The sequence below is a fragment of the Ursus maritimus genome, unplaced genomic scaffold (assembly GCF_017311325.1).
Source record: "Ursus maritimus isolate PB19 unplaced genomic scaffold, ASM1731132v1 scaffold_32, whole genome shotgun sequence".
Lineage (NCBI taxonomy): Eukaryota > Metazoa > Chordata > Mammalia > Carnivora > Ursidae > Ursus > Ursus maritimus.
In genome coordinates, this window is record NW_024425786.1 from 13,767,328 (window position 1) to 13,779,901 (window position 12,574).

General features: G+C 43.8%; 1 protein-coding gene across 1 annotated transcript in view; it reads right to left on the bottom strand.

Moving 5' to 3' along the window:
- The window catches only part of UBR4 (ubiquitin protein ligase E3 component n-recognin 4), a 126,667-nt gene extending 125,172 nt beyond the window's left edge, over positions 1-1,495 (bottom strand). Inside the window, exon 1 of the mRNA XM_008694667.2 lies at positions 1,305-1,495. Coding sequence (XP_008692889.2) covers positions 1,305-1,480 — 176 coding nt within the window. The 5' untranslated portion in view covers positions 1,481-1,495. The remainder of the gene's footprint in view (positions 1-1,304) is intronic.
- Positions 1,496-12,574: the final 11,079 nt, after the last annotated feature.

Here is a 12,574-nt window from a genome sequence, read left to right on the forward strand (position 1 = left end):
AAATATTCTAGAGTGGAACATTGTCCATTACAAGTCACATGATGAGTATAACGCAGGAAAAATACCTCCGAACCAAATGTTTATAAAACAGTTAAAAAAAGAGGCCACATAACTTGAGAGCAGTATCTTGATACTTGTTTACATCTTTAAAACATTCCTGGCTTAATAATTAGATAGGAAAATCCATCTGTAAAGTTAACAGTGAAATTACCAAACCCAGCCGTTATCTTAGTATAACTTAAAAAAAAAACAACAACAAAAAAACTTCATCCAAAGCATCACAAACCTAACAACAGGCACTACAATAAACAATTTGTCAAGTCATGGGCCTCCCTTGAGTAATAAACAGCAATCTCTAACCTTCTGGATAACATTAAGATATACCCTTGTTGGCAAGAAGCTAAAATGACCCAGTCAGCAACTGCAGATTGTTGAAGCAAGGTCTGACTAGTAAAATATAAGTGAGACTGCCTTCAAAAGCACGTCTACCATTAAACCAATGAAAGACTCCTCTGAGCAAGGTTAAGTCAGGAAAAGAGAGGCATTCTGATATTATGGCCTTGAATGAACACAACTGTCACGATCTAATAACTCTGGACAAAATGACAAAGCGATTTAATACCAAACCAATAAATGACCCCGTTTGTAAGAGAGTCTGAAAATATTTTATTGCGAGAGCGCGCGCGAGCGAGGGCACTGTTTCTGTGGGGAAATGACCTCAGACTAACACTGAAATGGTTTCATCAAAGACCGTTACAGTAGCAATATACATTAAGTGCGACCTGAAAAGAAAGTCCTCAGTGGTCACTAGTGGCTTCAGTCACAGAAAGAGCACGTGCCCCCACTGATTACAGCACCACAGAAAGACCGTTATTAAATTATCTGGCACATTTCCAATTTAAACCCCAGGCTCCGCTCTGGCCCAGGCTAGGGGGATGAGTGCGGGCAAGAAATGCAAACTCATCAGTGCTTTGACCTTAACACAGGGGGCAGCCCCGGGGACGTTCCCCTGTGAGCGCGAAGCTTCCCAAAGTCACTCCCAAACGGGTCCGACCACGCCCTCTCAAGAGGGCGTCCTCAAAAGTTTTCCTCGGGAGGGAAATCGAGGCACAGATAATTTACATGGACCGGCGGAAGGAACCCCGGACAAGTCCTAGTCTGCCTGGATCGGGGAGCCCTGAAGCCGCGGCTAAGGCGGGGGTGACCAAGCAGCAGAAGGCGACCTGGGAAGCGGGTCCAGACGATCCGGCACGACCTCCCCTCCCCCTCCCTGCGCCCGCCTCGCCGGGGCCGCCGCCCGGTACCTCTCGATGACTGAGGCCACCAGCTGCGGCAACTCCTTCATCTCAAAGGCGGAATAGGACGCGGACAGCAGGGGCCGCACCGCCACCTCCCAGCCCGGGGTTGTGTCCGCCCCCGTCGCCGGGGCCCCGGGCGCCGGCGTCGGCGCCGCCGCCTCTTCGCCGCCGCTCGTCGCCATCTTCCGTCGTACTACTGCGGCTCCCTTCGGGGGCTTGCCACCGGCCCAGCGCCGCCTCCCGGGAGGGGGAGGAAGTGACGCAAACTTCGCGTCAGACTGCGCGACGTAGTCGCCGGGCAAAACACGCGACACGCAGGGCGGCCTCCCTCAGCTCTCTGGAGCAGCGCGGCGCGGCGCGAAGGCGGGCCGGAGGAGCTGCGCCTGCGCACGATTTACGCCTTCGGAGGAGGGCGGGGGAGTGGTAATCTCCGCGCCTGCGCGCAGGGAGTCGTGCCTGAAGGTGGTAGCTATGTGGCTTCGGGGCCTCGGGGAAAGGTGAGTTGGGGATTTGGTTGAAGTTGGCAAGGCCAGGACAGCGGAACAGGCTATGCGTCTGCAGATATGATGGCCCCGGGCCGAGACAGCTAAGGACCAGAGTCTGATCACTCACCCGCTTGCTCCCCTCCCGAGTGCCCCCCACAAGAGTGATACTACAGCGCTACGTAGTCTACAAAACTTTTTACTGCTCACCACCTCTCGCTATGATAATCACTAGTCTTACTTAATTCGGTTCAAATCCCTGTTGTGTTTTGATTACCCTCACTAGTAATGTTACCGGCGTACATTTTACAGCACTCTCTGCAGTTTGTCCCGGCAGGTTGGGTTTTCCCCCATTTTTCTACCAGCAAAGAAGGATTGTAAGCTTTAATGACGGGCTTTTTGCCGAAATAGCGATCTAGCTTCCAGATCTAAGAGAGGAAAAGCAGTTTGACTTGACAGTTGACTTAAGGAAAGGTATGCGTGCTTCGAGGACATTCTTGGGGGGTGGAGGATGGCAAGCCCTAGGCCCTGTGGCCCACAGTCCGCCTAAATAAAGACATCTTCGCAAGAATTGTGGACGGTTTGATAACCCTGAAGCCCTGAAATTCTTCCCCAAGTGTTGGAGGACCTCTTTTACCCGTGTAACTCAGATAAATAAATTGGTACCTGGTGATCGATTTGCACTTGTAGTAAGAAATGAGCTTATTTTACAGTAGGGATAAAATGCAGTTAAGGCTACTCTTGGAGGAAAACGTGGCTTTAATGATAACCGTAGAGATTTTCCTTTATTTTCTTAGAGAATAATAATGACAATGGCAGGTTTCTTAAACATGAAAATACAAAAAGTTGAAGACAGAGAAAGACGCCTTTCCATAACACAGTATATATTGCACTATTTCAAGATACTGAACAGAAGCCTGAAAGAGAAGGCTTAAAATTTTAGAGTGGCTCTTGGGACATTAGTTTTATTTCACCCAAAGGACAAAATTAATCTGCAGAGGTTCTCTTGGAAAGGTTTCAGGAAATAATAGAAGATCAAATGTTCCGGCTCCCCTCCTTCCCCCTTTACCTACTGCTGGAAGAGAGAGAGTAAAAAGGCAAATGCAGCTGATCACAGGGAAATTTGCTCCTGTACATAAATTCACATTACTTTTTAGTATTTCTGGCTCATAGGTTTGGAGAAAGTACTCCAGGTTAAGATCTTTCTTTATAGGGGCGCTTGGGTGGTTCAGTCGATTAAGTGTCTGCCTTCTGCTCAGGTCATGATCCCAGGGTCCTGGGATCTAGCCCCACGTCCAGCTCCCTACTCGGTGGGGAGTCTGTTTCTGTAGCCCCCCCCCCCCGATTATGCTCTCTCTCAAATAAATAAATAAAATCTTTAAAAAAATTTTTTTTCTTTATAAATACCACATCAACTCCAATATTGGAGATTTGTTCTTGTGTTGCTACAAAGATTTGGAATGGCATCCGCATTCTAAAAAAAAATTTTTTTAAGTAAGCTGTGCACCCAGCGTGGGGCTTGAACTCAGGACCGTGGAATCAAGAGTCACATGCCCTACCAACTGAGCCAGCTGGGTGCCTCTCCACATTCTAAATTTAGATAAGAAAGGAACACAATAAATAGGGGACTAAAAAAGACTAGACAAAACACAAGTTTCTATACTCTAGTCCAGAAAATAAGATACAAACCAAAGAATAGTAATTTTTATGAATTATTAACAGAAGAATTTAAAATATTTGTTTCTGGGATGCCTGGGTGGCTCAGTTGGTTAAGCCTCTGCCTTTGGCTCAGGTCAAGATCCCAGGGTCCTGGGATTGAGTCCCACTTCGGGCTTCCTGCTCAGCGGGGAGCCTGCTTCTCCCTCTGCCTGCTCCCCCCCTTTGCTCGTATTCTCTCTCGCTATTGCTCAAATAAATAAAATCTTTTGGGGCGCCTGGGTGGCTCAGTAGTTAAGTGTCTGCCTTCGGCTCAGGGCGTGATCCCAGGGTTCTGGGATCGAGCCCCACATCGGGCTCCTCTGCTAGGAGCCTGCTTCTTCCTCTCCCCCTCCCCCTGCTTGTGTTCCCTCTCTCGATGGCTGTCTCTGTCAAATAAATAAAATCTTTTAAAAAATCTTTAAAAAATAATAATAAACAAACAAATAAATAAAATATTCATTTCCTTCTAATCCCAGGTGGCTGGGTAAGGAACTAAAATTTTAAAACTTATAAAAAAGAGATATGGTATGGTCATATTACAAGAAATGCAGTGAAAGAAAAAAATTAAGCAGCCATGACTGAATAGTATCAATGTGGGGATTCAGACTAGGAGGACGTGTGAAGAAACCCACAGGGAAGTGAAAACATTCCGTATCTTGACAGGAGTCGTGGTTACATGGATATACACACAATATTCATTCAACTATATGCTTAGGATGTATACACCTTAGCTGTTAAAAATTATACCTCAGTCTAAAAACAAGGGGGACCTGGGTGGCTCAGTCACTTAAGCGTCCATCCAACTCTTGATTTCGGCTCAGACCATGATTCAAGCCCCTGCATCAGGCTCTGCATTCAGCGTGGAGCCTGCTTAAGATTCTGTCACTCTTCTTCCACCCCACCCCTCGTTAATAAATAAATAAAATGTTTAAAAGATCTCTTTTAAAAAAATAAAATGAAAATAACAAGAGGTCACTGTCACTCCAGGAACCTCAAAGCAGAAATATTGGCAGTTTTTATTGCAAAAACAATCCCATCTGATAGAAGAGTTGCTTGAAATAAATCCTAGTAGGTATCATGTGTCTTTCATTACATGAATAAATCACCAGTATTAACTCCCCAGGGGCCAATAGAGATCAGTCTGTTCTCGATCTTTCACAAAGTTACAAGAACCAATAGTGCATATTTTGTGAAAACTCCTAATGCAAAACAGCTACAAACGGAGAGCAGCTCCTTTTTGGTAATTCACGATGAAGGGAGTTTTGTTTTGTTCTGTTTTTTAACATCAAGACTATAAGGAAATAGGGACCCCTCGGTGGCTCAGTCGGTTGGGTGTCTGCCTTCAGCTTGGGTCATGATCCCAGGGTCCTGGGATCGAGTCTCACATCAGGCTTCTTGCTTAGCTGGGAACCTGCTTCTCCCTCTGCCTGCTGCTCCCCCTGCTTGTGTGCGCTCTCTTTCTCTCTCTCTCTCTCTCTGACAGATAAATAAAATCTTTTAAAACAAATAATATAAGAAAATAGATTAGAAGCCTAATTCAATTTAGTAATATGATAGTCATTTGTAATCCACAAGTATTGATTATTTTTTCATAATACTGCATTTTATATGGTATGAATTTAAAACAAAGAAGAAAATGTGCCTTGCAGCCTTCTTGCTTTAAGAAAGAAGCAATTTTGGCAATTGTGCAGGGACTAGAATAGAATGTCAGTTTTACAGAATAGCAAGAAGCAAGACTTACAGGAAACTGAGGAAGAAAAGAGGGCAATTGAAATGATTAAAATTATAATAAGGTGAAGATCCAAATTTGCAATGCTGTTCAGTAACAGCCAATGTGAATTAATTAATAAAAGCTTGACCGGCAAACTTCTACAAAATGAAACTTAGATACACTAATTCAGCTTAACCCAAATAATTTACATAAGATCACAAATATATCAGAAGAGTTTTGTTTTAGGGGCACCTGGGTGGCTCAGTTGGTTAAGCTGCCAACTCTTGATTTCAGCTCAGCTTATGATCTCAGGGTCCTGGGATTGAGCTCTGTGCTCAGCACGGAATTTGCTTGTCTTCTCTCCCTCTGCTCTTCCCTTGCTCACTCTCTTTCTTTTTTTTAAGATTGTATTTATTTGAGAGAGAGAGCAGGAGTAGAGGGAAAGGCAGAGGGAGAGGGAGAAGTAGACTCCCCACTGAGCAGGGAGCCCGATGTGGGGCTCGATCCCAGGAACCTGAGATCATGACCTGAGCCGAAGGCAGATGCTTAACCAACTGAGCCACTCAGGCACCCCAGTAAATACAATCAAGAAGAAGAGTTTTATAAAATGATTTTTGTATTCTCCGACCTACCTTTGCCATTGTTTAGGATTTACACTCAGCAAAATTTTGGACCATCAGATTTAGAGACAGGAGGGAGAAAGATAAAGCAAATGTGGAAAAATGTTAACATTTGGGGAATTTGAGTGAAGGGTATCTGAGAATTCTTTGTACTACTCTTAATAACACTTCTCTAAGTATGAAATTTCATCAAAATAGAAAGTTTAAAAAACCAGTTTGTAAATACTTTGTGATTAGGAAAACATGATTTGAGGGGCTCCTGGGTGGCTCAGTCATTAAGCATCTGCCTTCGGCTCAGGGCGTGATCCCGGTGTTCTGGGATCGAGCCCCACGTAAGTCTCCTCCGCTGGGAGCCTGCTTCTTCCTCTCCCACTCCCCCTGCTCGTGATCCCTCTCTTGCTGGCTGTCTCTCTGTCAAATAAATAAATAAAATCTTAAAAAAAAAAAAAGGAAAACATGATTTGAGTATAATGACATAGGTGGCAGGCACTCAGCAGAAGGAAAGTAGTGTACTTAAAAGTCTAGAAAAAGTGGAGTCAAACAATTGTACTGTATCCTTTCGCACTGTTAGGGGACAGGGGAAGGGAGCTGTCCTGGTCAGCAGAGGTGAACATTCTGGTCTCTTAGCAGAAGTATGTCTATCATAAAAACCATGTGTATGATATCACATCCTCTATTCTAACTAACTCCAGAATAACCAAACAAGCTTATAATAGCATTTTAACTTATTATACAGGCTTTTTTTTTTATAGGATATGCATTCCAACTAGCAGACATGAGTATTCTCCTTTTCACAGTTACCGTCTTCATTGTCATCTATAAACCGGCATTCTGGCTTGTCAGTCTTGTAATCTAGATTATTGTATGACAGCACACAGAATATACAACATCACCAAAACTGTAAAGAATAATGGCACTTATATGAGTAAACGTGCTCATTTTAGTTTGCTTTATTGACTTTCACTCATTCCGATTGCAGGTGAGGTGATAGTAGACAAAGAGTGTGCTTCTGTATAAATCTGTGACTATTTTATAAAGACACCCTCCTAAATGTCATCAGTCTGTATACTGGGAAAGGCACCTTCTCAGTATCACGGATCAGAAATTTACATAAGCCTCAGTGCTAGTGGGAAAATGGCTTCTTGGTTGGAGGTCAGTCTCAAGGTCAGTAGTGCCTTAAGAGGAGGCAGGTGTGCACACGTCCTTTACGTTATTATAAATCCTTACTGGAATGATGGTCTAAATAATACAAGATAGACTTGCCTGAAAGAAGAGCATTCGATTGATCTCATAAAAATCTCTAATGGAATAACACTTAAGAATTTCAACCTTGTGACCATAAAAAAAAAAGTGGTTGGGAGATCCATATTGCTAATATGGAAAGCTCTCCATGATACATTAAGTGATAAAATCAAGTTGCAGACTATTATGGGATCTGGAGAGATACATGCCAAATTGCTCAGTGGTAACCTCTGGGAAATAGAGAATGGGGGAAGGTTTTGAAGGAGAGATTGATTTTACTGTTTGGGGCATTTTTTTTTTCTCTTTTTAAATAAAGCACTTGGAGACCAAATTTCGATAAGGGAACAGAAGGCTAGCTGAGGACAGAGCACAGGCTGACACCCTGCAACCCTCCCCAATGCCCCCTCCACCCCCTGCCGCCCTCACTCCTGGGTGGAATTTGTGTGACATTCCTCCAGGAAAATTCCAATTGTCTTAATGCTTTGCTGGAGGGAAAAACAAACTTAGCTTGATAATAGCAAGGCCTCCAGTATGCTGAGGGTCTTCTTTCGGATATGAAAGTCCTTCTGGACACCTGCCTTTTTCCTTACCTCCCTGAACCCCGTCAACCCCATAGTATATAATCAGTCGCTCCTTACAACCCCAGTGCAGCTCTTTCTACCCACAGGTCCTGTTCCCGTGCTTTAATAAAATCCCCTTTTTGCACCAAAGACATCTCAAGAATTTTTTCTTAGTGGTTGGCTGTGGACCTCACCCCATCAACCTCACCTATATTCCAAAACTACATCAGTTTGAAGCAGTTCATACAAATACCAGCATCTCCTTCATTATTGAAAGGTAAACGGTACCTCTCAGTTTACATTTTACGAACAATAAAAGTGCACAAAATGTTGCCTACTTTTGGTTTTGGAATAAGTGAAAATATTTTGAATATTAAGGTAGTCGTTACAAAGAATAGTGTTTTCCAAAGCCTATCTGGACTCTGAGCCTGTGTAATCAGTTTTTTATTTTGTTTCTATAAGTATATACCAGTATAATAACAAAAAGATACTTTTCCCTTTAAAAAAATTTTTTTTAAATATATTTGAGAGAGAGTGAGCAGGGGGAGGAGCAGAGGGAGAGGGACAAGCAGACTCTGTGCTGAGTGGAGAGCCCAATGCAGGGCTTGATCCCAGGACCCCGAGATCATGACCTGAGCTGAAACCAAGAGTCAGATGCTTCATCGACCAAGCCACCCAGGCACCCCCGATACTTTTCCCTTTAAAATAGAAGTTATGGTATCGTAAAGCTCATTCCCATGTTGATCTTGTGAGCATTTATTTTAGGTATTAAATAGGGTTTGTTGGACTTGTGTTCCAGGGCCCTCCAGAAAAAGACGAGTAGGTCTGTCTCTTGGCATTTCAGTAAATACAATTCCTAAGTCACCAAAAGCACTACAGAAATTTTAAAAACTAGGGACAAATGTCTTAAGGCAGGAAGGAGGTGTTGTAACCACCTAGGGAAATATTTGTAGGGGAGCAGCTTCATGCTTAAGATTGTGGAGAGTAGGGGGGCGCCTGGGTGGCACAGCGGTTAAGCGTCTGCCTTCGGCTCAGGGCGTGATCCTGGCGTTATGGGATCGAGCCCCACGTCAGGCTCCTCCGCTGTGAGCCTGCTTCTTCCTCTCCCACTCCCCCTGCTTGTGTTCCCTCTCTCGCTGGCTGTCTCTATCTCTTTCAAATAAATAAATAAAATCTTTAAAAAAAAAAAAAAAGATTGTGGAGAGTAGAGAAGACAGTTTAACGATCTCTGGGAGACACAGAATGAGACAGTAAAATGCTAGGGCACATCAGTGGAGGCAGTCTTGTGGTTAGCAGCCAGGCAATTCAGGTGTCCTGGGTAGCCGAGACCCACAGAGGAGGCTTTCTTGAGTTTAGCTGTGAGACACGCCAGATCTGGAGAAGAGAAGAAAGCATTCCGAAGAAAGCATATAGGTAAAGAAGAGTTTGGGGACTTAAAATGTTAAATGAGCAGAAATCACTCAGTCCGTCTTGGGATGATTCTGATCATTGTAGCTTCTGTGCTGGGCTCTGACAAAGAATAGCAATTTATAAGGACAGTGAAATTACAAATCTGAAATTTTTGAGTTATAGACACCATATAGACTGTGAACCTGTCCCCCTNACGAGTAATGAAATGCATTCAGAGAGTTGGAGTGCCTTGCGTTAAAGTCTCAAACATGGGATACCTGGGTGGCTCAGTTGGTTCAAGTGCCTGCCTTTGGCTCGGGGCAGGGTCCCAGTCCCGCATTGGGCTCCTTGCTCAGCGAGGAGCCTGCTTCTCCCTCTGCCTGCTGCTCCCCCTGCTTGTGCTCTCTCTCTCTCTCACTCTCTCTCTTTGACCAATAAATAAAATCTTTAAAAAAATAAAGTCTCAAACACATACTTCAGGAAGTGAGTATTTTTTTCTGTCATACTTTGTTCCAGAAAGGATTTAGGGCATCTTTTTAAATACATGATGTTCAAAATGCATTTGTTGAAAAAAACCAATTAAATAGCATGATCCCATTAAAGAGTCTGTATACAAGAACACTAAACTCAGGCCATCAGTGCCCGTATGAGTAATATCAGTAGTAGTCCACAGTAATTTTTGTATTTTAACTCTTTCTATAATAAGCATTTTCCTTTTTTTTTTTAAGATTTTATTTATTTATTTGACAGAGAGAGACAACCAGCCAGAGAGGGAACACAGGCAGGGGGAGTGGGAGAGGAAGAAGCAGGCTTCCAGTGGAGGAGCCCGATGTGGGGCTCGATCCCAGGACTCTGGGATCACGCCCTGAGCCGAAGGCAGATGCCTAACGACTAAGCCACCCAGGCACCCCAGCATTTTCTATTTAAAATCAAGGAAAAGAGGGGCGCCTGGGTGGCTCAGTCGTTAAGCGTCTGCCTTTGGCTCAGGGCGTGATCCCAAGGTCCTGGGATCGAGCCCTGCATTGGGCTCCCTGTTCTGCTGGGAGCCTGCTTCTTCCTCTCCCACTCCCCCTGCTTATGTTCCCTCTCTCACTGGCTGTCTCTCTCTCCATCAAATAAATAAAAATAAAATCTTTAAAAAAAAAATCAAGGAAAAGAGACTTTTTTAAGTGACTTAGGATCCTGACTATTCCTGATGCTGTGACCAGAGGGGAATTTCTCATTGGCCTTGTAAGTAATATGATCAACAGTGCCCTTAACAACATCTCTAGACTCAGTACAAGTTGTAAAATCCATTTCTGAGGATGGGCTATGACGAAATATAACCCCCAAACCCAGCCTAGATGCATAGCTAGTTCTCTGCCGGCCTGGCTTAATCTGGGGATGGAGTTCAGAGTAGCTGGAAGAAAAGATGATTATATATATGGGGGGTGCCCACCACATATCTGCCTCCACCCATCTCCTGAGTTTTTGGTTATTCTCATTGCTCTCTCTTCACCCAGTTAGTTTTCTTTGTATCTTATCGTCTATCATTTGCTGGTGTCAGCTGTGCCCAGTGCTTTTTGGGGCTGGGTGAGCTGCAGACCGCACAGATCCACAGTAAACTTCCTGGAGCACAGCTATTCTGCGATGCCAGATAAGCAAGGGGCTACCTAGTTGAGCAATCATTAAAGCTGCTGAGAGAAGGAACATCCTCAGTAAAATGAGAGAGTCTGACCAGAATTTATGGCTAAACAGATGGCCACAGGGATGGCCATCAGTTTTACAGGTGTTCCAGCACTCCTAGAATTAGGCCTTGTACTCCCCAGAAAAAGGGCAAAGGGGTGAACTCACAATGCAGAATTGTGGACTGCAAGCAAAATAAATTTTAGAGGACTAGTAACAAACATTATGTGGGTTTCAGAAAAGTTTACCTCTAAACTTGTTCTGCTCTTAAATTGTAGGGTCCGTTGTCTCTTAGAGCCACCCACAGTTTATGACAGTAAAACCATGTTATCTGCATGTTAGGTTACTCACCTTTTTTTGCTGGGGGGTGGAAGGGAGGGAGGGGAACAGGTGGCAATCTCTTCCCAAAGTGGTATTAAATCAGCAAGTCACAATTTTAAGAGGAAGGAGGGTGGGGCATAATACATTACTATTTAACCCCCTTCCAAAAGAGTAACATTATCAAAAAAAAATTTTTTTTAAGTTTTATTTAAGTAATCTCTACACCCATCATGGGGCTTGAACTCACAACCCTGAAATCAAGAGTCACATGCTCTTCCAACTGAGCCAGCCAGGTGCCCCTCATCTATCAAAAATTTTTAAAAACGTTCTTATTGACCATGAATATTCTAACTAATTCTGTATTTAATACATACACGTTCCCCAATAATTAACTGCAGAGTCAAAGGTTAGGGGAAAATTATAATAAAAGCCACAAACCATTTTACATTCCCAGTCCCCACAGGGACTGAGAATCACTAAATACTATTTAGCTGCAAAATTTTACACCAAAAAATCTTGAATATTGACCAACCAATTTTTTAAAAAATGACCTAAAAAATACCAAAGGGGCACCTGGGTGGCTCAGTCGGTTAAGCATCTGTCCTCAGCTCCAGTCATGGTCCTAGGGTTCTGGGATCCAGCCCTGCATCCAGCCCTGAGCAGGGAGCCTGCTTCTCCCTCTCCCTCTGGCCCTGCTTGTGTTCTCTTTCTCACTCACTCTCTCAAATAAATAAATAAATAAAATCTTTAAAAAAAAATACTGAAGAACTTAATTTTTTAAGTGAAACATTGCAGGGGGCTCCAGATGAACCTAATTAATGAAGGTGGGGAAACAGATGGCCCGAGGGAGATGCACAGAAATGGAGGAAATCAAGAAAACAGATCAGAGCACAGGCAGGCAACAGGGGCAAAGCCACAGGCGGAGGCTGAGAAAAGCTCATCAGAACCAAGCATGGCTTTAAGACGAGGAGAGGGGGAGAAATGACAAGATGGACACAGGCCCACGCCGTTAGCATGGGCTCTTTCTAGCACTTGCTTTGAGAGATCTTTCAGTAAAATGGTAATGATTAAAGCCGAAATACGGGGACTTTTATGAAAAGGCAAGTAGCTTCCCCTCTACCGAGCTTGTTCTTTTGGATTCTGGCACATACGTAGGTAAATAAAAACTAGCATCTAGCAGACTGGGGGGCTGTGCAAACAGAGCCCGCAGTGAGGCAGGTGCTAAAGATACTTCCATAGGACATACTTGCTTGCACATACTTCCATAGGACGGCCGAGATTCCAGCCGGGCTTCCTCACAACTAGGGCAGAATCTTTTTAAACCTGTACATATTCCCTTCTCCCAGGACACTTTAAACAAACTATGCTTTGAGTTAGGATGAATCAATGCCTGTTTTTTCTGGAGATACTTAGATGCTCATTTACTCATTAAGATCATCTTCACAATTTTATCAGTCAAGTAAAAGGACTCTCATTTTTTTCCTTTCACTAGCATCATCTACCAGCAGCATACGAGCACAGAAGATTTCAAGTTTTGTTTTTAAATAACTCAACTCTTGGGGCACCTGAGTGGCTCAGTCGATTAAGC